Raw genomic sequence first — 24325 nt, forward strand, 5'->3', positions numbered from 1 at the left:
CAGGATAAGTGATGAGATGGAGCCTAGGCCAGCTTCCTATCAGGCATCCCTCGGTACTGGCCCCTTAACTCTGGCGGGATCTGGTGACAGACTTAGCCACCACAGTGCCAGCCGTTACTCCATGCACCCATCTGATCTTCATATACCCTTCATGAGGGGAATGACTCCCAGCTTTCAGACGGAGAAACTGAGGTCCAGAGAAGGGAGGTGACTTGCTCAAAGTTACTAACCAGAAGCAGGCCTCCAGCACTTTCCCCCAGCGTTAACCCCTGGGAAGGTGTAGGATCACCAGTCTACCCACCTCCCTCTTGGAAGTAAGTCACATCACCCGGCAGCACCAGAAAGGGACCCCATGTCCTGGCCACTGGGCCAGCTGCTGTCCAAGCCCAAAGCAGGCTGAACCCCAGAGCATCAGTCTTCTCCTGCCCCACAAGGAGGAACGAGTGGGAAGGGGGCCATCTGGGTGTTGCCAGTGGACTGGCCCTACCTTGAACACAAACATCTCGCCTCGGAAGAGTGCCACCGTGTTGAAGTTGCCATCACAGATGTTGGGTTTGGCCCCCGGTGTGGATGGCCGGTCCCCCAGGGGCGGCCGAGGGGGCCTGGGCTGGCGCTCGTGCTTCCTCTCACTCGGTGAGTGGATCCTGCGGACGGGGAGCGTGGGGAGTGGTCTCGTGGGCTCCAGGGGCTCAGCTGGAGGTCCTGGAGAGAGGGGCTACATCTTAGACAGGGCCTCCCAGTGCCCGTGCCTCGTCACCACCCAGGCAGCTCTGGGGTCTGTCAACCTCCAGCCCTCTGTTCCTTCTCCCATTTTTCCTCCTCCCCCAATCTTTGAGAAAATAGATGGAAAGAGCCATTAAATGGGACTCTTATCTTTCCACCTGCAAATCCGGTATCTTCTCTTCTTCTCTTCTGTTGTAAGAGAGAGCATGTCCTTTCTTAGGCTCAGTGTCCCATACCGTCTTCCCCTGACCCCTGCACACATGCTGGCCTCACTCTGTCTCCCCTTCCCTCTTTACCCTGCTCCAAGACAGTGTCCGCCCTGTCTGTCAAGATCTACAGTGACCTCCATGTTGCCAAATCCAAGGGTTCCTGACTCAAACTTTGATGTGCATCCAGATTATCCAGAGATCTTGATAAAATGCGGATTATGACTCAAGAGGGTCTGGGGTGGGGCTTGCCATTCTGCATTTCTTCAGGCTCTCAGATGATGCCAGGAGTAGCAAGATGAGAGAAGCACTTTTCCAGGAGCCCGTACTGACTTGATTTTCTTTCTACTTCACGGGCTGTTGCTTCTCTACCTCCTTTGCTGGTAGCTTTTCCTCGCCCACCCTACTCTAAAGTTTGGAGTGCACCTGGATCCTCTTCTTTTTGTTTTTGCCCCCAGGTCAGTTTTCTCACTTGGGCAGTGTATTAGGATCACTGGGAGAGATTTTAAAATGCTTGATGCTCAGAAGGCAGCCCAGACCAATCAGAACCCAATCTCTGAGAATGTGGGCACTTTTTACTGAAATTCCAAGGTAATTCCAATGAGTCCCCTAGTTAAGCATCACCACCCTAAGTGATCTCATCCGGGTTCATGGCTTTAAAGACCTTCTATGTTGGGGCTGTCCAATAGGATGTTCTATGATGGCAGAACTGGTTTATATGGGTACCGTCCAATACAGTAGCCTCCAGCCATATGTGGCTGTTGAGCACTTGAAATGAGTGACTAGTTGTTAGTGTGACAGAGGAACTGAAATTTTAATTTTGTTCAAATTAATATAAATTTAAACTTCAATAGTCACACGTGGCTAGTGGTTATACATTGGACACCAGGGATTCCAAATCAATATCCCAGCCCAGATCTCTGAGCAATAGACTGGTAAATCCTATTGCCTCACAATTAGAAAAGCCAGGAATCTTGGTGTTGTCCTTGACTCTCACCCCCATGTTTGGTCTATCAGCAAATCCTGTCTGTTCTACTTTCAAAATACCTCCAGTCCCTCCCTTCCCCTCTCCTGCCCCGTCTTCGCGGCTTCGCTGGTAGAGATCCTGCCCATCCTCCACGGTTCTGACTGGGGCCGCCTGTCCTGTGAGAAATTCTGGGCCTCCAGAGGGAGCCCTTCTCCCGTGCTTCATAGCCTGGGGCCTGAGGCGGCCTGTGCTATGCTCCTGTACATTTGCCCCAGAATCTGGTCTTCCCCTCTCAAATGACTTGATAAGAACAAGACCTTCATAGACCAGTGTGAACAGAGAACTGGGAGGGAGGCCTTTCCTATCTTACCAAGATATCAGTCTAGCTTCTCATTTTTTTCTTGTTTAGGAATCTCTTGACTAGAGGTGGGGGTCCCCTTGAGAGTGCACCACAGGAGGCAAGATGGAGGTGTATGGAGGGGGAGGAGGGAGAGAAGAGGGAGTGAGTGGAATTCCACTCACTTTTGGCAGCTCAGACCCTCCCCGTGGTTTCCCAGTGGGTCAGGCAAAGACCTCAGAGGTCTCTCAAGGTCAGACAGCAGCTATGGTGAAGGATGTGAGTGTCCCCCAACCCCTTGGGCAGGTAGTCACAGTCCATTCCCGAAGAAGGAGCAGTGGCCCCCGTCTCCCCTGCCACACACCGTAGATCTTCTGGATGCCCTGGAGATCATCCTGAGGCAGTTTGAAGTTGTGTGTCTCCATGTACTGGTAGAAGGGCGCCATGATGGCGCTGGGGTCGTTGGAGTGCTCCAGTCCCAGCGCGTGGCCCAGCTCGTGCACAGCCACCAGGAAGAGGTCATTCCCTGTGGAGAGGGGGGTGGGGAGGTGCCCAGGGCACCCACTTAGGTATCAATCAATCCATTGCTTCAGCAAACACTGAGCAAAGCTTTGTGTCAGGCCCTGTGCTGGACACTGGGATCTACCAGAGAAATCCTACACCGTCCTGCCTTTTGGAACTCTCCATATAGTGGGGGTTTGGAGAGAGAAACAAATAAGTGATATTCATGTTCCAGGTGCTTGAATAGATATCTGTAAGGGTCATGGGAGGATTCTGAGAAGAGAGGCGTGATTTACACTTGAAGATGTTCAGGGAAAGCTTCATAAAGGTGAAGTTTAAGTCGACTCTTGAAAGAGAAGAAGTTAGTCAGGAGTATAGATTCGGGGTGGGGGGCGGGGCGGTTGGCATTCCTGGCCAAGGGGACACTGTAAACAAGATCCAGGGACAAGCAGGCTCATTCCACTTGGCTCTGGAACAAAGCACGAGGGGAGGGCAGAGAGAGAGATGAGGTCAGCCAGGCTGGCAAGTGGGGCTGGGATGCCACGCAAAGGAATCTGGATTGGCTTCTTAGCCGGTGAGTCACTCTGCCTGTGCTGTGGCTGGAGGAGGGAGCAGAGGGGAAGGAGACCAGAGCTAGGGCATCAGTGGGGCCGGTTTGGAGCCCGGAGAAGGGTCTGGGTGAGAGATGGAAAGGGCCAAGCCAGGGGAGGGAGTAACAGCAGCAGCAGCAGGGGGAGGTCTGGGGGCAGCGGACGGGCAGTCAGCTTCAGGAGGCCCGGGTGCAAGCAGGGCTCTGATTGCCGGCAGCGCTCGGTTGGGCAAGACCTCAATCCTGACAGAACTGAACCATGGCCAAGATCAAGGCAGGGACTCAAATGCGAGTGAAAACAACAAGGTCCAGGTGCTGAAAGTGGGACACGGGATCCCGAGCACGAAGCTGGGGCGGCAACATGGCACAGTGGTCATGAGTGTGGGCCCCTGAGCCAGACGGACCCTCATCTCCAGCTCTACCCCCACCAGTGCTGTGAACTTGGCCAGTCGGTCTCCCCTCTGAGCCTCAACATCCTGAGCTGTAAAATGTGGAGATCATATCTACCTCATAGGGTCTCCTGAGGATTGGATAAGATATGTGTGAAGGGCGTGGCACTGCCCAGCAGCTGCTATTAGCATATCTAAGGTGGCCACTTGGCACCTGGAACATGCCCATTGACCAGAAAAGAAGGACAAGGCCCGTGCCGTTCCAGCTACCAGATTTTCTTAGGCCAGCTCCTCTGAGCCTCTGGATCAGGCCTGGGACAGAGCAAGGCCTGATTTGAGGGTGGGGAGGGGTTAAGTAACCCCACCTTTGGGAAAGGAACACAAGTGACAGTGAGTTGGGCAGGCTGTTGTAGAGTCCTGACCCCTGTCCGTCCTGTTATAAACTCTTGCTTGCCTTGACCTCTGGCATTTGAGCTCTGCCTCTCATTGCCCAGCTCTAAGGCATGTTGTGGCTCAGTCCTGCCACCTTGAAGTGCAGGGGAGGCTGCCAGGAGCCCATGAGGTGGTCAGGAGTCCACAGCCGGTGCCTTCTCCGGCTCCAGTGTCACTGGCAAAGTTGCCCAGCCCTGTGCAAGGCCCCGTGAGGGTCATATGGGGCTGGCGATTATCTCTGGCCTTTCTGGTTAAGGTCTTGGGAAAAGAGGAGTTTTCTGGGCGACCCAGACGTGTGCATGCCTGCCTCTCTGCTGACATCATCGGCGTCTCCAGCAAAGTGGGGATGGGCAAGATCAGGGCAAGGTTGGCCAAGAGCCTGGGGCTGGCCTTCTGCTGGGGCAGGGCAAGCTGGCAGGAGGAGGCCAGGCCGCCCCCAGTTCCTTCCTCAGGTCCTGGTTCCTCTGGCAGCAGGGAAGGGTGAGCTCATCTCTCAGCTCCATCCCAAACAAAGGCAGCTACTGGAGCCAGCGGAAGGCAGCTCTGCTTCCTGGGGGCTTGTGCTGCCTGGCTTTGCTCCTGGCCTGTTCTGCGACCTGGGACAAGCTGTTCAGGCCTCTTGTCCCATGACTAGGCTCTTCCTTAGGGGGCATCCACAGGGATCTCTGCTGGGAACCAGGCAGCGGGGCTCTGAGCACTTGGCAAGATTCTAAACCTTTGTCCTCAGTCTGTGTCTGTTACTCTGATGGCCTCTGTGCCTGGGTCTTTGCAGAGAACGGGAGTAAGCCCTTGAAGGAAAGAGGACCGTGGGCTTATGCTGGAAACCAAAAGGTAGAGAGGACCTGGGGAGCTGGCATCCCATGGCACAGAACCTGAAGGGACTTTTCAGTGGGGGGTGCTCTGGGGAGATGGAAGGAGAGAGGAGGGGGCAGAAGAACTCCCTGGAACGTGTGAGAGGAAAAGCAGAAGGATGGAGAAGATCCCAGGACTTAAGGGGCAGGAGGCTTTTAGGGTCTTCACCCTCCCAGAGGGTGAGAAGCAAGGAAGCAGAGTAGTCGGAAGTGTGGTCCGAGGGAGCCGGACCCGGATCCCAGTTCTGCATGTCACAGCCGTGTGACGGTTTAAATCTCTTCTCTGTAATATGCGGGGAATGGTACCTTCACCCTAAGAATGGGGGTGAAGTCAATGAGGCAAGGCATGTAAAGTGCTCACTCTGCCTCCTGGCACAGAGCTGCGGATCACTCTTAACTAGCAGGGTCCCGTGGAGCTGTGTGCAAGGACCAGCATCCCCACAGGCTGGGATCGCCTAGCAAGTACCCAAACGTCTGACTCGACTACCCAAGTATACCTTGTCTCTGCCTCATTTCCTTTTCTTAGAATCTCCTTATTTGTGAAGTCCTATCTCTTTGAACCCCTCCGACCCCCCCCAAAGGCTATAACATTTCCCTTTCCCTCTGTTCTTTTGCCAGTGCTGTCCCCTCTACCCAGAATAGCCTTACTCCGTCCAAGTTCAGCTCATCGCCACATCTTCCAGGAAGACTTCCTTGAATTCCCCCACTGGCAGTGAGTCCTCCCTCCTCGACTCCCCTAGCAGTTTCTTCAAGTCATCTTTATGGCACTGACCCCTTTCCACCTTCCGTGGCAGCCACTAGCACACACGGTCTTCTGCCCCAGGACTGTGACTTCCTCGAGGGCAGGCTTTGTGCTGGACAGGGCTGGGTGACAGCAGCCAGGAGGGAACGGTGCCAAACATTCCAGGTGTGTACCTTGGACCACCTGCTGCAGCACCATCTGGGGTGATTATGAAAAATTCAGAGTCCTGGGTTCCCACCTGCCTCTGCCACTTAACGGAGTTTTTATAACCACTTGGATCTTTACTCTCCTCATCCGTTAAAGGGAGATTATGATCCCTGTCTGGTCTAACTCCCAGGGCGGGGAAGAGTCACAGAAGTCATCGTGGAAGGACTCTACGAAGGGCTGGTCTCAGTGACTCTTCCTGTCTTGTCACCTTTCCCCAGGGCCGGGCCCCCTTCTCATCGAGCTTAGTGAACTCAGATGTTGGTGCTTGACTCACTGAAAAGAGATGAGGACAGCAGGTGCCTGGAAGCAGCCCCCGAAACCAGCTGGAAGGGATGGTGGGCCAGATTGCCCTTTCCACAATCTCCAATGACGTGGAGGAATCGGGATCACCCTTCTACCCTTACATCCAGTGGTTCTCCAGGAGAGCCTTTTAAATAGATGGGGGAGCTTCTGATTCAGGGGTTTGGGGTTAGGACTTAGGTAACATTTTTTTGTTTTTGTTTTGTTTTGTTTTTTAATTTTTTTAAAAATGAGATTAATCTGTAAGCTGTTCTGCAGCAAGATTTCTTTTTTTATAGATTTCATGTATTTATTTGACAGAGAGAAATCACAAGTAGATGGAGAGGCAGACAAGAGAGAGAGGGAAGCAGGCTCCCTGCTGAGCAGAGAGCCCGATGCGGGACTTGATCCCAGGACCCTGAGATCATGACCTGAGCTGAAGGCAGTGGCTTAACCCACTGAGCCACCCAGGTGCCCCCATTTTTTTGTTTTAAATATAAAATCCCCCAAGTGAATTTTATAGTGATTGGGTCAGGCTGACACACGTGAGGCCGCTGCTCCACCACGGCGCCACTAATGGTGGGACAGCCGGGCATCCCAGTGCAGGACAACACCCGCCACTTAGGACACTCTTGCCCAATAGTGAGTCTAGTCAGGCCTGCAGGTCTAATGACCAATATTCAGGATATGGGAGGAAGGGAGATGCGTTAAAAGTGAATCTGAATCCCATTAAGCCAAATAACTGTGCTTGGGACAAGTGACCCGGTTTCTTCAATGGGGTTGCGGGTGGGGAGGTGAGGTGATGGCTGTGAATGGAAATGGCTTACGAGATGTCAACGGTGTGCGCCATGTGGCTATTGTCTGGGTCCAGCTGTGAGCAAACAGCTGTTAAAGACGTTTTTGAGATAATTCTGGGAAAATGGACCCAAACCAGGAATTGGATTTTAAGAAATTCTTGAAAATTTTGTTGGGTTTGATAACGGTTTGTGGTTGGGTTAAAAAATAACCCGTTAGAGGTATGTCCTAAAGTATTTACAGGGGACATGATATTGTGCCAAGGATTTTCTTTAAAATACGTCAGCCAGGAAATAAAAGTGGCAGGGGGAGCGTTGGTGAGCCGGCGCAGACATCACAAGGGGAATGGGCGAAGCAAGGTGGTGGGCACCTGGGGGTTCATATTATCATTCTCCCTTATTTTGTGAGTTTGAAGTTTTCCATAATGGAAATTTAGAAGGAGAAGAAAGCCAATAAACACAAAGTTCCTGGGAGGCTCCACATACTCCCTCGCTGAATTTATGTGGAATTTAAACGAGATAATATACAGGTGCTCCATAAATCTTGGTTCCTCTCATCTCCTTCCAGAACCTGTCTTAGGGCAACCTGCTGTGTTCCAGTTCACCTGTCAGGGGCCCGTTGCTAAGGTCAGGGGCTGCATTAAACAAGTTTGTGCTTGGCTTTCCAGAGCACAGGAAAGTCCTGACTCTTGTCCAGAGAAGACATTGGCCATCTGGGACGATCTGTCACAATTGGTGATTGTTCTTCTGGATGGGGTGGGACAGGCGAGAGATGCTGGGACTGTGCGCATCCACAGGTCCCAGCTCCTTCCCGCACGCACCACCAGAAGTTCATGGGATTTTGAGATGGGACGCAAGGTCTCCAACAGCAAGGAGGGCTGGCAGGCAGTAGAAACCCCAGAGCTGGGAAGGGGAAGGCAGAGTTGGTAAGAGTGTCCTCCCTGTGCCTCCTCTAGCCAACATCCCTTTAAGAATTCATTTGTCTCCATCAGGGCTAGAACTAAAATCTTATCAGCTAACCGTGCCAGGCACATAACAGGGCTCAAAAACGTTAATTTCTTCTCCTCGCACTTTATCAGGTAGCACAGACAGCCCTTCCTGGACACTGATTCAAGAAGAAGAAGGGGAGAAAAATAGCTGTTTAGAAAGCCAGAAAGCACACCCAGGATGTCAGGAAGAGGGTATCAGGGCCGAGGAAATGGCGTTGGATAGGAAAGAGGACCAACATTTGAAGAGGGCGAGGGACAAAGAAGCTTAACACTTTCCTGTCTTTGCCGAGGCTGAGCCTTGGCGAGTCACCCTTTGACAGATAAGCCAAGAGATGCTGATCCCTGATCCACGCAATGATCTGAAATGTTCTCAAGGGGGTTTTCCCCAGCCCCAGACACCGGACTGAGCGCCTGAGGAATGGGGCCTGTAGGAGTCAGCTCTCAGCCTGCAGCACAGCTGAGGGAAAAGAATGCCCCGTGTTCCCCTGACGTACCTAAGTTTAAGAATCAGAATGCCCAGGGGAAGGGCCTAGGAATCTGTTTCTAACAAGGATCTCAGGGGATTCTTATGACCAGGCAAGTGAGGGGAAACTCTGGGGACCAAGCCAGTATTTCTCGAGATGAGGGAACGCCTACATCGGAAGTTCCTGGAGCATTTATCACACCAAGCGCAGATCCCCAGGCCTGACCCCAGAATCAAAGAATCAGAGTAGCAAGAGGTTAGGGGCCTGGAACCTGGAATGGGCATTCTTTAGAAAGATTTCTGGACGATTCTGGTGTGCCCCGCAGTTTGAGGACCATGGGAGCTTAGCTTCGTAGCTAAGAGTATGTGCTCCAGGGGTGCCTGGCTGGCTTAGTCATTAGAGCATGAAACTCGATCTCAGGATCATGAGTTTGAGCCCCATATTGGGAGCAGTGGTTACTTAAAAAAAAGAAGAAAGAAAGAAAGTGCTCCAGAGTCATAATGCCCAGGTTCAAAGCCTCATCTCACCATTCACTGCCTATGGCACTGTAGGAAGACTCCTTAATGTTTCTACAGACTTCAGTTTACCTATCTGTAAAATGGGGATGATGATAATGATATATACATATTACATAGTATGTGACAAGCCCTTGACACAGGCCTTGGAATCTCAACATGCTAATCATTATCTATTCTCATCTCGGAGTCAGAATCCTCTATCCCTTTCTCCTCCAGACCCCCTCTGCCTCTTCTTATTTTTTTGGTACTTCAGCTACCTCCTTCAGTGGTTGGCTTTGTGACAGAGTTGCTTATGCACGCGTGTCTCCCCCCACTCAACTGTGGACTACCAGAGGGCAGAGACCATGTCTTTTTTGCTTAAATGTTTGGGTATCCTCTTCCCTGGGCTGTGTATCGTGTCACACTAGTGTTGGAAGAGGGCTTAGAGATGACCTAGTCCAGTCCCTCGTTTTTATATGCGAGGATACTCTGTGCCTCTAGTCACAGAGCTGAGTGGCTGGGCTGTGTTTTGGGCCCTTGCGCTGCTGGTTACCAGCTGTACCGTTTGAGCCCCAAGCCTTTATCTTAAAAATGGGCATAATGATGTCCACTTGCCTCCTTACTAAGCAAGTGCCTTGGGAGTAAATACTGATGAGGAACGCTTTTGGAAGCTCAAGAGTATTGTTACTGGGGGGTGAAAGTTACGGGGGTGAAAAGCAAGTTACCCAAGGATACTAGAGTGATTATGGGGCCCATTATTCACCCATGAGGTTGACATAAAGGAGAGAGTCACGTTACCTTGTACGATGCCTTTGAAGCCCTTAGCAGCCAGGCCAGGCACTACCATTTTCAGATCCCTCTTTCCGCTTGAATGATGTTTTTACCTTTTCCTCCAGCCTCTGATCCATGACTTCCTCTTCCTATTCATGGCCTAACCCCTCCTTCTGGACTCACCCCACGTTAGAACCATTTACTAAGTGATCTGATCCATCTGCATGGATGGGCCAGTGTTGAGCATTATCAGAGACCTCAGTTTCCACCCTCGTAGGTTCTTAGCTCTTGGACACAAAGCTCCAGAGCAGGAAACTCATCTGTGGCATCCCACGCTCTTCCCTGGGGCGTCTTTCCCTGACAACTGAGCAATCCAGGACTAACCCCGTTCCCCTCATGGCCTTACCATCATGGTTGGCATTTCCTAGTGTCCACGGCTCATCTGAGTCAAAGTGAGTGTCTCCTCCAATCCCTGGGCCAGGAAAGTAGGCGTGGGCCAGGAATCCCCCTTCTCCATCAAATGGGGAGCTGTCGCCATGGAAACCAGAAGCAAAGAAGATCATGATGTCTGCCTCCTTCCGGTCACTTTTGATCTCATGGTACGGCACCTCTTCAAAGGTCAGCGGGGTCACCTTCTGCCAGACGTCAAAAGCCTGGCGAATCGCTTTCCGTGTGTCTAGCTCACCCACCTTCGGGGTGTAGTTGTGAATGCTGGTGAGAGAGGGGAGAGTCAGTAGGAAGGAACCGTCAGAGTCAGAGATTTGCAAGATAATAGGATACCAGAGACCATATGGACCAGTCGTCTCCAAATTTTGAACCCTAGGATTCTGCTGAGTTACCTCTGGTGTTAAAGAAGAGGCTGGGTGAAGCCTTTGGGTCCCTACCCCTGACTCAGTCTCAGTGGCTTAGCTTTAATTGAGGTCTTATATTTGACCTTTCACAAAGCTTGTGTTGAATACAGAATTCCATTCCAATGTGCAGGAAAGAAAGGGGGAGGGGAACAGCATTTTCAAAATTTTACATTTTTCTCCTAATACATAAAATGTATTTATAGAAGTTACAGAAATATTTAAACAGTGGAGAGTTTAAGTGAAACATCCCTTTTATAAATATTTGGTACCAATTACCCAACTATTACTTGTCGACCTGGGAAGTTGGTATACAGTGGTATCTGATTTTGTCAGTTAAAGATTTCGTGATTTAAGGTTACAAGAGCCATATTGAATGGTTCTCCATACAGGGCATCCCTACTGGGTGCTCTGCCCCATGGACACCTGGGTAAGGATTATTCACCCATTCTATAGGTAAGGAAACTGAGGCCCAGAGAGGTTGATGATAGAAGTTAAGGTTAGAAGCCAGTTCTTTCTCTTGATTCATTCTACCTCTTTAGGATACCTTAAGAGTCTATCGAGTTTCTAACCCAGATTCTTCTTAGGTTTCCTTCTCTTGTCAGATTTCTGGAAAAAATTCAAGTCCTAGTCTCTATCGTTGATTAGCAGAAGAGTCCTTCATTCTTCAGTTTTAAGAATTTCTGTCTTAGGGGCAGTGCATTTGGTTAAGTGTCTGCCTTGGGCTCAGGTCATAATCCCAGGGTCCTGGGATTGAGCTCTAAGTTGGGCTTCCTGCTTGGCAAGGATCCTGCTTCTTTTCCCTCTGCCCCTCGCACCTCCACTTGTGCTCTCTCTCTCTCTAATAAATATATAAATTTTTTTAAATTTGATTTTTTATTAAGGGATCTCTGTCTTAGGTCCTACCCCTAACCCCAGGGCATCTACCTGAGATGGAGTCAGAGCTTTGAGAGGTGCCAACTAGAGCCCATCTGAGTCTGCTCTATGCCTGGCCTCGGCCTCAGCCCCTGAGATTCAGCTGTCTGAGTGTGCTGTGCTGGGCTCCATCACCCCTGTCCTCCGTCACTGATCTTACTTGGGGACTGATCCTCCTCTGCCCTTGGTTTCCCCAGACAGTTCAGGAGAGACATTGTTGTGATTCAGTTCCCTTAGGAGACAACTGGAACTGTGCTGGGAAGTTCAGGTGACGTCCATGGGGTCTCAGTGGAGAAGGGACCCAGATCAAAGGGAGGGAGTGGGGTTTGGTAAGCAGGGACAGGGAGAGTGCACACAGCCCTGGATTTTTATCACAGCAGAAAGCTGCTGAATGATCCATACCCCACTTTCTAAAAACTGTAGGACTCTAAGCAGGACACAACTAATGAGCCCCCAAAGGACCAAATACACCTGAAGTTGGAAACATAGCATCCTCTGGAAGCTACCAGGGGGACAAAGTCATAGGCCCTCCGTACCAGGTCTTGATGCCAGCATACCTGGCTCTCACCCCCATCACACACCCACCACGTATACAGCAGGAGCCAGTGGCGAAGCCAGGAATGGGGGGCAGGGAGGTAAGCACCTGTAGGTGATGTGTTTCTGCCTCCACTTCTGTCCGGTCAGAGCATAGCGCTTGTTCCTCCGCCTGCGGCTCGAGTGGGGGTGATCGGGAACACCGCAGCGGGGCTTCTTCATCCACCTGGGCAGAGAGGACACACATGCACGTGCTGTGGTCACCCGGCACTCTAGGAAGGCCAGGCAGGGTTCCCAGTCCTGGTCGAAATGGCCGTGTGCTCCCGCACCCTGGATTGGGGACCCTGGCTCTGATGGGCTCCCTTGCGGGACAGGACCTACTGGTTACTCCCTGGGGCTCAGCGGCGGGGGCTTGATAGTTCCAGCTCCACCACTCATCGTGGGAGCCCAGGCAAGCGAATTATTGTGAACCTCAGCTTCCCCATCAACAACACGAGAATTCTCGCTCTCGCTGTTCTTAGGTTGTAGTAAGCCTTAGTCTATGTAGAAATACCCTGTAAATGGGATGAGGTCACCTCACTCCCTACTTTAAAACCCTCCAACGATGTCCCCAAACACCTAGAATGAATGCAAACTCCTCATGTCGGCCTGCGGGGATACACATGATCGAGGCCCTGAGTCCTCTTCAAGGGGAAGGCTTCCCCATCGCCCCCTACACTGGACTCCCAGCCACAGGGTCTTCTTGCTTGAGTCTTTGTTTCTTCTGCTTTCAATGCTCTTCTTCTCCACATGATCTGCTCCCTTACTTCTTTAAGGTCTCTGATGTTACTCTGATGTGAAGATGTTACCCCTTCAGAGAGGACTTCCCTGCCCCCCTCCTCTGAAATAGCTCCCCACTCTCATCCTACGGCTATCCGTTTATCCTGCTTAATTTTTCTTCATAGCATCGATCATCGCCTGAAACTATATCATATATTCGCTTTTTTGTTTATTCTTTGTCTTTCTTAGCAGATTCTAAGTTCCGTGAACATAGGAACCTTGCCTGTGTAGTGCCTAACCCAGAAGATGTTTGCTAATGATTTGCTGAATGAATCAGAGCATGAATCAGAACCACCCAGCAGCAGAGTGGCGTAGCTCCTAAGACAGCAAATTCCCTTTCACTAGAGCTGTTCAGAAAGTGGCTAAACACCTGTAGGGCTTGGAACAGAATTCTCTGCTGCAGTTCATACGCTGTGTTGTGATTTTTAAATCTATTAGTGTATCGCCTCTAACAAATGGCAGATTCTTCGAGGACTGGAATGGCATCGTATTCATCATCATGTCCCCAGGAGCTAGCCCAGTGCCTGGAACTAAGTGAATCCCAATAACTGTTGTCAGGCTAAACGACATTAAGCCTGGGACATCATTGGGGATATCAAAAAGAGGGCAGGGTAGGAGATTTTAGAAGATCGTAGTTGATTGGGGCCCAGGCTATCCTTGTATTTTATGTCCTTGTGCTGGCCTAATGACCAACTCACTAAACCACAGCTGGAGATTGCTGGAAGAGCCAACAGTCCACCTCCTGGGCAGCTGCTGAAAGCTGTTGCCATGGGCAATATAGAGAAGAGGAAACAGAGACTGTTGTCACCAAATAGCAAAAGGCCCCCCGAGGGACTTCACCAGGTCTTATTCATCTTTGCAGGCTTCCTGTTGCCTCGAATGCCTCTACTCAGAAATCAATACTAAAAAACACTATAATAACAATATCACATATTGGTACAAACGTTTCTAATTTTTACAGAGTTTGGCGTTCTTTTAAAGACATTTTTTTTTTTTTCAATTCTCAAAACAGCTCTGTGAGGTGACCAGAAATTATTTATCCTCATTTTTGCAGAGGAGTGAAAAGATACACAGATAAATCGAGTAATTTGCAGAATACAGCGGTTGAGGCAGGACAGGGACTTAGTTGAATGAGTAAATGAGCTAGTAATTCATGCAAGTTGACAAACAAAACAAGACAATAGAAGCTGGGGCTTTTCTTTCCTCAGGCCTAGCACAAGATTGGGCTTGAGGATATGCTGAATGAAGGAATGTGTGACATTTTTCCGAGGTAGGCACTCAAAAAGTAGTACTTTTAAATGGCTGCTCTGGCTTCCTTTCCCTGATGGTCCTTAGGAAGAACCAGGAGCCACCTGTGCAACAGCCAAGGCTGGGGTAGGCCTGGAAGGACCCCTGGGGAGGAAACAGGCCCAGAGGAAGGCAGTGACTGTCAAGGTCACAGAGCTGGAATAGAAACTAAGGTCTCTAAATTCTACCCCACCAAACAGCCTCCCCACTCAGGTCTGGGATGAAGTGTGTGCGCCTTCTCCCTTGTCGTGCCTCCAAGACCGCGTTCCCTGCCTTCCTACAAAGAAGTGGGGGCAGAGACCTGCACGTGGGAGATGCCATCCTCCTTCCCCAGCTCGCTCCCTCCACCTCCTCCTCTCTTGGTCCACCTGCCACTCTCTGAACCCAGTCCAGCAGGCCTGGGGCTTTCTGGAACAGAGTAAAACCCAAGGCCAGGTGGTGCCTCAGCAGAGACACCACTGCTCCTGCCCCAGGATGCACTGCCACGAGGCCTGCACAAAGCCCTCAAAATAACCTCTGCTTTGAATACGGCCGGGCTCTCTGTAACCCGCTGCCTCCAGAGGCCACGGGGCCACGGCATCCCCCACGCCATCACTGCAGCAGTGAAACGTATTGTCTCCGAAGCTCACAATCTCGCAATCAGAGAACCCGAGGACTAGAAAATGTTCGTACAGAATTAGAAGATCAGAAAACCTCAGACTCAACCCAATTTTAACAGCTTAGAAAAATGGGATGTAGAATTGGAGACCCGTAATCCAGCGCTCCCCTTTCTTTGTACGTGAACAAGCTGAGGCCCAGAAAGATGAGTCTCCTGGGGGTGACTCAGGCCCAAGGTGGATGGATCTTGGATCTGCCCCCACCTACCACTTCCCCGCACCCTGCCCTGGGGCTCTGCTCCCTGCTACTATCTGGGCTCAGGACCCCCAGCCCTCCGCATCTCCTTGGGACCCTCCCCCAGCTCGCTGCCAATGCCTTCGTGGTGGTAGTGGCTTTCCTTGTGCAGCGTTAATGACTTTGAAGGCTACTTCTCAAACAAACGTAAGGATGCTTAATTCTCAGCTATCTTCAAAAGAACAAACAAGCCAACAAAAATCCATCCACCTCCAGCTACCCTCTATTCCTCCCTCACTGTCAGGCTTCTAGCAAGTTTTGCCTCCACTCGCCACCTCGACTCCCCTCCTGCGTTCCTCCCCACTGCTGGACCTCGTCTCCACCGGTCCACAGAGCCTGCACTAGTCTCCTTCCTGCTAGACTCGGCCTTGGTGCTCTTCTGTCTCCTAACTGCTCTGCAGCAGCCGGGCCCACTGGCCATGCTCCCCTTCTGCTCCAGGACACAGAACCCCTAGCTTCCTCTACTGCTCTGGCTGCTCCTTTTCAGCCCCCATCCTGGGTTCCGTTCCTGTCACTCCGTCTCTTCCTCCTCTTTGTACTCCCCCTGAGTAAACGCAACCAGGCTCATGGTCTGGCTTCTCTGGAGTACCTCCCTGAAAATTCACGTTTCCTTCTGTGTTCTAGACTGGTACAGCCAGATGATTGCACTTTTCATGGCGTGGTGAGCCTCTGAAGGGCAGCACTCATAGGATCAAGTCCAGTGCCTGGCACACGTAGGCATTCAGTGATATTTGAAAAACGGAAAAAGTGGAACGAGTTGCCAACTCATGATCATTCTGGAGTTGTTTGTACCGAGGGAGATGTGTACGTCTCAGGAAAAGCCAGAGCGGTGACTCAGAGAGCCAAAAGCTATTAGAGTCAGAAGAGATTTAAGACCCCCTCTCACAAAACTGCTCATTGTGCTGATAAGGAAACTGAGGTCCAGAAGGGTTAAGGTCACACTGCAAATTTAGGGCAGAGCCCCTCCCCCACTCACATAGGAAAGGGCACCTTGGGGTACCCACTGGATGATACTGCAGGAGTGAAAGACAGGCAGACAGGATGGGCATGGTATATACACGGGGCCCGTGACAAATATGAACCCAAATGTAAGTCTGGAGAGTAGGGCACGATGGCCTACGCAGATCTTACTCGATTGTTGTCTGATCCAACACCCCAGTGACGGGGATCCCATAAAACTGCTGCATAGTGGAGACTGCTGACTGTAAGGCCTTCCCTGAGTGCAGCGCGGGTGCCCGGGAGTCCGAGGGGAGCAGGTAGCCATAGGACTTTAGCCAGTTCTGAAAGACACGGGAAAGAGAAAGACGCATCATAATGCAGAAGGCTTCGATCTACCTGGGCAGAGATCCGCCCTTGAAACTCGGGATCATTTTACTGAAGGGACCGATGGATTCATACTCTGATTGCTTCCTCCTTCGTTCCCTCCTGCACACGCACTGGTAAGCTAATCTCCAGAAAACCCAGCTCTTGTTGGCTCCCTCTCCTTGAAGTGTTCCTGGGCTCTCTACTGGCTACAGAATAAAAGATTAAATTTGCATTCAAGGCTGTCTGGTACCCTGCCTCTTTACTCCCTTATGCAGTGGTTTCCGCTGAAATGTAACTAGACATGCATGAGCATAAGAATGCTTCTTCTCTGAAGCAGAGCAGCCTGTTAAAATGTACGCTCCAGAACCGCTGTGTCGAACGTCAGAGTCGGCTGAAGGATCATGTTATAGAATCCTTACTGACCTGAGATTATATACAGGCTTTATCGCTAACCCCTCCAAAAGAGCAAGCCATTGTAAGTACATATAAGCAAAATAATGCATTATTTAATTTAAATATAAATACATAAATGCATGCATAGGAAAAAGCATAGACAGGCACACATAAAAAAATAAATAAATAATAGCATGGTTATGTAAGAGAATTTCTTGTTTTTAGAAAATATCCACTGAAGTATTTTGGCTTATATAATGGCGCACGATGTCTGCAACTTTTCTTAAACAGATTCAGAGAAGAGAGAGGGAGAGGAGGGGCGGGGGACAAATGTAGTAAAACGTTAAGAATTGGGGAAACCAGGTGAAGGGTATTCAGGACTTTTTTGTCCTATTCTGGAAAAGTTTTCCGAAAGTCTGAAATGATGTCAAAAATATTTTTTAGGGGCACCTGGGTGGCTCAGTGGGTTAAAGCCTCTGCCTTCGGCTCAGGTCATGATCTCGGTGTCCTGTGATCGAGCCCCGCATCAGGCTCTCTGCTCAGCAGGGAGCCTGCTCCCCCCTCTCTCTGCCTGCCTCTCTGCCTACTTGTGATCTCTGTCTGTCAAATAAGTAAATAAAATCTTTAAAAACATATATTTTTTTAAATGAAAAAAGAATTAACCAGGAGCATCCTCCATTAGAGGATCACAGGGGAGCATTTCTGTTTTCTAAGTTTTAGGCATGGAGTCAAATAAAAAGGGGAGGAACACTTTGAAAGGGCAAGAATGTCAGAAAGTAACTTGGAAGAAGAAACTCAAACAGACAATGGCTCCGGAAGACAGCAAAATAGAGAGAAAAAAAAAAAGTGTCATTCCCACTGACAGGCGGGTATGGAAGCCTGAAGAAACAAGAGCACCAGGAAATATCTGTGGCATCAGTTGGAAAATGAGGGAAACCCCCATGGGACTCTTGAACCCACCAGCATTTACGGGGCACCTCCCCCCCATGCTGGTCTCTTAGCCAGATGGAAGCTTCAGCCCACCCTCAGAAAATTACCCTGCACACCACGTGATTTAAGGAAGGAGAAAGAACTTAGAAAATAATATTATTCCCATTGTGATTTTTGCTTCTTGTTTCTATACCAACAGTCTTCTTGTGGATGTATCTATCATTACAAGTCAAAGCAAACCAGGGAAGGAAGCAGACCAGAAACTATAAATAAGTTATTATTTTTTTCATCTAAGGTGACTATAACATCTTTATTGCCTTGTGATAAATGCAGCTGACTGATTAAAAACAAAACAGAACAATAAAGTCTTAACCTCTACAACAGCATGACAGCCTTACCACCTTCCTACTGAGACCTAGAACGTGTCTTTCACTCCAAATTATGGCACAAAATATCAATACTTCTTACACTTTTCAAACACTGACTCTCTCTCATGCTTTTGTATGTTTTTTCCCCTGGCCCTGGCATACTCCTTAGGCTAAAATCTTCCATTATTTTAAAGCTCCACTCAGAACTCCAGAAGACTTCCCTCAGCCCCCCCCAACTAAGTCATTTTCTTCCTCTTTTGTGCTCCCCCGACCCCCCATTATAGATAGTAAAGACCTTACAGTACTGGGTTCTAATCGTTACTTGACTTGTCAGACTCTAAGTGCCTTAAGGGAAGAGTCTGTGTTCTAACTCGTCTCTCTTCATCCAGTGCCTGGAAGTGCCTGACACCCAGTGCTGCTCCTCATATCTGTTCAACAAACATAACTGGGCAGTCACTGCAGGCACCATGCAAGGCTCTGGGGATACACAGATGCCTAAGGAGCTCACAGCCCCACAAGTAAACCTACCATGAAAACACAGCCCTCAAAGTCAGGTGTGTACAGAGTTCTATAGGAGAACAAGAGAGATGTGTCTTCTCCACATGGGGGTGGGGACCGGGAGAGAGGGGAACTCAGGGGAGGCTCCCAGGCAAAGAGGGATTGAAGCAGTGTTGAGGCATAAAGTATGAGCAATTGTGGGAGGGGAGCACGGGCGCATTCCGAGAGGGGTTTCAAATGATGAAGAATTGGGGGAGGGGAGCATGGTGATCAGAGGAGGAGGAGGAGGATGTGGAGGGAGATGATATGTCATTATGTGTTCACAAAGTGGGCAAATTACAGAGAATCACTTGTGACTTTGTTGTGGCCCAGGATCAGCCAAAAAGCTCAAGTAAATCATCTAGAAATGGACATGACAGCACAGCTAAGTTACCCACTATTCATCCTGGTGCCCAGCTGCTCCCCCCAGGTTAAGTCATGCCATCGAAACATTACACCCCTGCACTGCATCCTTTCAGCCAGAATGGTACATTAGGTTCCTTTTTTTAATGGAAACCTCAGTGAAGAATTATTGGGTTAAATAAACAAGGTGCACAGTGGGAAAGAGGTACACAGTTCTGAGATCAAATCCTGACTTCTCTGCTCGCTGGCCATGTGACGCCAGGCAAACTGAACTCCAGTTTCCTAGTGTGTAAAATGTGAACCATAATTCCTCCTCCACAGGATTACTGTTAAGATAAAATGAACAGGGCGCCCGGGTGGCTCAGTGGGTTAAGCTGCTGCCTTCGGCTCAGGTCATGATCTCGGGGTCCTGGGATCGAGTCCCGCATCGGGCTCTCTGCTCAGCAGGGAGCCTGCTTCCCTCTCTCTCTCTGCCTGCCTCTCTGTCTACTTGTGATCTCTCTCTGTCAAATAAATAAATAAAATCTTTAAAAAAAAAAAAAAAGATAAAATGAACAAATGTCCTTGACACATAATCACAAAGGTGCTTGCTATTGCTGGGGATGGTGTCTCTGTTATCTTTTGCAAACTCAACGTGGAAAAACTTGGTCTCTGACTCCTTTGGCTTTTGAAATCTAGTCATCCCATCCTCCCACATTCTCCCTGGACCAAGAGCCAGTCCTAATGGGTCCTGTGGAGAGCAGCAGGTGTCACGGTCAAGTCTGCTTGCCCTTAGGTGGCAGGTGGCCGTGACCATCTCTCCCACAGCACCTGGAGAACTGCTCAGTGGAGAACTGACAGCTGGCTTGAATAGTATACTCTTCACCCTCACTCAACTTTCTTAGGCCCAAATACAGTTGCTTTCTATCAAGCTTTAGCTTGATGAAAATGTTTTCCCTGCAGGAGATTATGTTTTCTGGATTCAGAAAGTGGACCCTGGGTGACCCAGGGGTTTTCCCTCTTGGCCTTTCCCCCAAGAATCCATCAGCCAAATGTATGGCTTAAATATGGAACATGGTGAGACCTGGAAGTAACTTACTTTTTTCATCTTTCCCACCACCAAGTTATGTTTCATCCTTAAAAGTCTTACTTACAACCCTTGTCTCAACCTGTAAGCTGTCTCAAACCCTTCCAGAAAGAGGTGTGGTACAAATCTAAAATAAATGGAATTCCTCTTTATCTGTGGAGTTTACACTCGGGAAACCCAACTAAGATGAATGATGGCATTTGGGAAATGACTGGGCATCTTTGGACAAATACCACCGGGCAGCCAACTGAGTTCTTTGAGCCAACTGAGGATTTCCTCTGAACTAGCACAGGAATTCAGAACTTTCTCCCCTCCTGCCCTCATTACTGTTTATGGTAAGAGATAAGGAACAGGGAACTCTGGGCATAGACCTACTCCAGCCTTTGACAACCTGGGGGAATTGAAAATAGCTCCTCCTCAGTAAATGGCCACCTGGTTTACCCAACTCTTTTTCTGGGCTACCCGAGCAAGGAGCCACTCAGGGGCCACATAGGTTATGTCATGAAGGTCACAGAGTCTAGCTCAGCAGCATCGGGAGCTAGGACCTAAGGATCTTAGGCAGGTCCTAGGCAAATGTCTGTATCAGGCTGAAACATGAGAATGGACCGGCCTTCTCTAAGCTCTGCTTCTGCTTCCCTCCCAAGTTCACTGGAAACTATCCTCAGAGCTCAGGGGCAGACCCCTAAGAAGGAAAATGGGAGGGGGAAGGGCTGGTCCAAGGACAGACAGCTCCAAACCAGGGAACAGGGCATTGAGATTAGACCTGAGTGTGTGTATGTACGTGAATGCATGTATGAGGGGCTAAGAGGCTAGGGACCAGATAATTCCAACTTCTGCTGTTTAACCCAGTCTCTACCACTCACTTGCTTCTGTTACTGTGCAGTCCCTCTTGACCTCTCTGGGCAGAAGCTCCTCGTGTCATGCATGTCTTCTATGCTCCAGCCATACCTATTCCAAAATAACCCCTGCCCTTGCATACTCTCAGGCCGTTCCTGCTGTTTTCCAAGCCCATTGTCTTTATGTGTGTTAGCAAACTCATCCTTCAGGGTCTAGCTGAAATGTTACCTCTCTTGGTAAATCTTCCTTAAGTCTCCCTGCAGAACTGGCGGGCACCCTCCTTACTCCTGCAGGGCTTTGCTTGTCTGCCACTCTAAACGCAGATGCCACAGTGAGTCCTACCTGTCGGTTGATATGTTTTCCCCACCAGATTGAGACCTGGAGGAGCAGAGATTGTCTTATTTATTTTTGTATCTGTTACAACATTCAGAACAGTGCCTGGCACAACAAATCATCACTAGATGAATGAATAAATGAGCGAACGAATGAATGAATGAACCAACAAACGAAAAGCTGGTCCAGGAGGGACCAAAGAAGGGATTTCATCTTGCGAAGGCTTCCTGAGCAATACACACAAAAACACCAAGCACAATTCTTGGTATCTGTTAGAGGCCAAGAAAAACATTTGCTGAAACTCAGTCTATCTGGTTTGACTTTTCTGCTTGATGAGGCAATATGCGCCGTTGTCCCATCGGAAAGAAGATAAAATCCATGAAAAGAAAAGAAAAAAAAAAAAAGCCCCATTCAGTTTTAAATACAATGACCTACCTTCCGTCCTTTTACACCTGGATCCATTAACCAATCACCAGCCATGTCAGAAGTCTGATCTTTATAGCTCAGTTCACCAACTCTAGGATGTCTGTCACCCTTTAAGTGCTGAAAGAGGTGTAAATCCAGAAAAAAGTGAGAAAAATCTCAGAGTGTGGTGAGCAGGGACCAAAATAGCGGGGCTGAACCGAAGATGTAGAGATGGCAGACAGTATGTGTGATTGGTTTGCCGGCCAGAAGGCGGGATTTCAGTTCCTGAGAAGCCAGAGCTGAGATATTCAGTAGTGGCAGGCAAAGGAGAGAGCGGAAAATAACAAGGAGAAGAAACGTGGCCCGGAGAGGGAAGAGAGCGGCAGACAGCAGAGGCGGTGGTGACATTAGAAGTGGCGCTGGGGGCAGCAAGAAGTGGATCAGCGGGTGGTGCTGCTGTTTGCTCTTGGAGAACAGAGAAAGCGGTGGAGGAGGAGAGAAAGATGGATCCGCTAAAGCAGCATGGCCTCCAGGGCTATCCCAGAGCATCGCACCGTCTGGGTGTGCGGCCAATGCCAACTGCGCAGGTCTGGAGAAGGAGCAGGAGAATGGTTAGGATCAGATGTTTGATCAGGATCGCAGTGGGCTGGAAGGTGTTATCAGAAAGGTCCAAGGGGAAGCCCACAAAGAAGGACCAGGCAAGAGGTGTCCAATTTGGAAGCATGAGCTAGAATGAAGAGGAAAGAATGAAAGACCCCCGATCAAAGAGTTTGGGTAGCTGAGGTCATAGTCTAGGACGATGATGTGAGTAACAGGAAGAAGGCATGACCTCAACAATCCTAGGATGTCCAGGTCCCATCCCACAGAAGGACAGTGACTAAGGGAGAGTGGCTGGGTGAATGAAGGAACCACTCATATGAAGCATGTCCTACTAGAAGGGAAGTAGGAGAGATGTTTAGACTGGAGAAGGGGGAGTTGCAGGGGACATGCCAGTCTTCATAAAGCTGACTCACTATAGATGAAGAGGATTTATTCTGGTTGATCCAGAGGGCAGACCTAAGACCAGCACAGGAGATGATAGGACATAGATCTTGACTCCTGATAGGAAACAATTTTGAAACAGGTGTTCTAATTACAGCAACAATGATAACAGCTACTGTGTTAGAATGCCAGCTATATACCTGGCATTACTCTAGAACTCAATGACCCCACAAGGTAGGAATCTCCCCGATTTGCAGATGAGGAAACAGGTTCAGAGAAGTAACCAAACCATCCAGAGTCACAAAGCTAAGAAGTGGCCGGAGGCAAACCCAGATATGGTTGAAACCAGGCATTCCATACTGTCAGACAACTTGTACAAGAATCTCTTTCCCCTCCCAGGACATCTTACACCTCATACTCCAAAGAGCAATGTCTTATCTCACATGGTGAGTTCCATACCCTTCTACTTTGAACCCTGTGCCAGGGCACCATCACGTACCCAGTTATCCAACCAGCAGCCTCATATGACCCATGACTCTACCCTCTCCTTCATAGTCCACATCCGTCTTTTGCCAAAGAACTGTTGGTTCTACTTCCTAAATATCAGATGGGCTTCTGTCCATTCATTTATTCATTCACTCATTCATTCTGTAAGTATTAAAGGTCCCACTCCTATGTACCAGGCACTGTGTGCTAGGCTCTGGGATAGAACAGCAAACAGAAACAATCTTGTTAATGTCGAGTTACAGGCTAGTGGAAGAACCATGGGGCATTATGTGCTATGAAAAACAAAGCAGGTTGAGGAGCTAAGAGGGGTAGGACAACTGTTTTATAAAGGATGGTCTGAGAAAGTGGCCCCATGGAAGTGACATCTGGGCAAGAGACCTGAAGAGGGAACAGAAAGTACCATTACCTCCAAGGCTTCAAAGGCTTTCCATCAAGAACTTTCCAGGGAGAGAACAAGAGGTGTTAGTCAAAGGGGACAGTGTTTCACAATGTTAGTAAGTTCTAGAGATCTACTGTACAGCACAGGGCCTAGAATGAACAATACTGTACTATATACTTTAAAAATTTTCTAAGAGGGCAGATCTTAAGTGTTCTTGGCATGAAATACTAGTGATAAACAATGAGGGCAGGAGGAAACCCCTGGAAGAGATGAATTTTTTCATGGCCTAGACTGTGGTGATGGCTTCACAGGTGCTTATCTCCCAACTCATTAAGCTGCCTACATTGAATATATACAGCTTTTGGGGTGTCAATTATACCTCAGTAAAGTGGTTTAAAAAAAAAAAAAAAAGAGGCTTCATGACTTGACCCCTGACTCCCTTTGCAGCCTCTTCTACCATTCCCCACCTAGCACTCTGTGTTTCTGGTGTGTTCCAAGTCTTCCAGACCCTTCCATACATTGGTCCTTCTATCTAGATCTCGTTCCTATCTCTGGGGAGGTCTTCCTTGACCCCTTAACTTATCACAACTCTTATCATGCACTGTTGTCATCACATGCTGTTAACTGGTCACCTCTTCTTGTCTGCACAGTGCCCGGCCAGGGCCCATAGTCTGTCTTCACCACCACAGTGCCTTGACACCTAGCACAGGGCCTGGCTCGGATACGTGTTTATTGAGTGAAAATGAGTGGACGTGTTCGGGGAGAGGGAGAATCATGGAGTCAGAACTTGCTGTAGAACAGGCTTTCTCAAACTCAGCACTACCGATAGTTTGGGCCAGATCATTCTTCATTGCAGGGCGGCTGTCCTGTGCTCTGTAGGACGTTTAGC

General features: G+C 49.4%; 1 protein-coding gene across 1 annotated transcript in view; it reads right to left on the bottom strand.

The window, feature by feature from the left end:
• The window catches only part of MMP24 (matrix metallopeptidase 24), a 40930-nt gene that overhangs the window by 6061 nt on the left and 10544 nt on the right, over positions 1-24325 (bottom strand). The window contains exons 2-6 of the mRNA XM_059133416.1: positions 16164-16312; positions 12145-12261; positions 10145-10449; positions 2598-2759; positions 488-702 (exon numbers count right to left, since the gene is read on the bottom strand). Of these exons, the coding sequence (XP_058989399.1) occupies positions 488-702; positions 2598-2759; positions 10145-10449; positions 12145-12261; positions 16164-16312 (948 nt within the window). The remainder of the gene's footprint in view (positions 1-487; positions 703-2597; positions 2760-10144; positions 10450-12144; positions 12262-16163; positions 16313-24325) is intronic.

Source organism: Mustela lutreola, chromosome 9 (assembly GCF_030435805.1).
Source record: "Mustela lutreola isolate mMusLut2 chromosome 9, mMusLut2.pri, whole genome shotgun sequence".
In the NCBI taxonomy this organism is placed as follows: Eukaryota; Metazoa; Chordata; class Mammalia; order Carnivora; family Mustelidae; genus Mustela; species Mustela lutreola.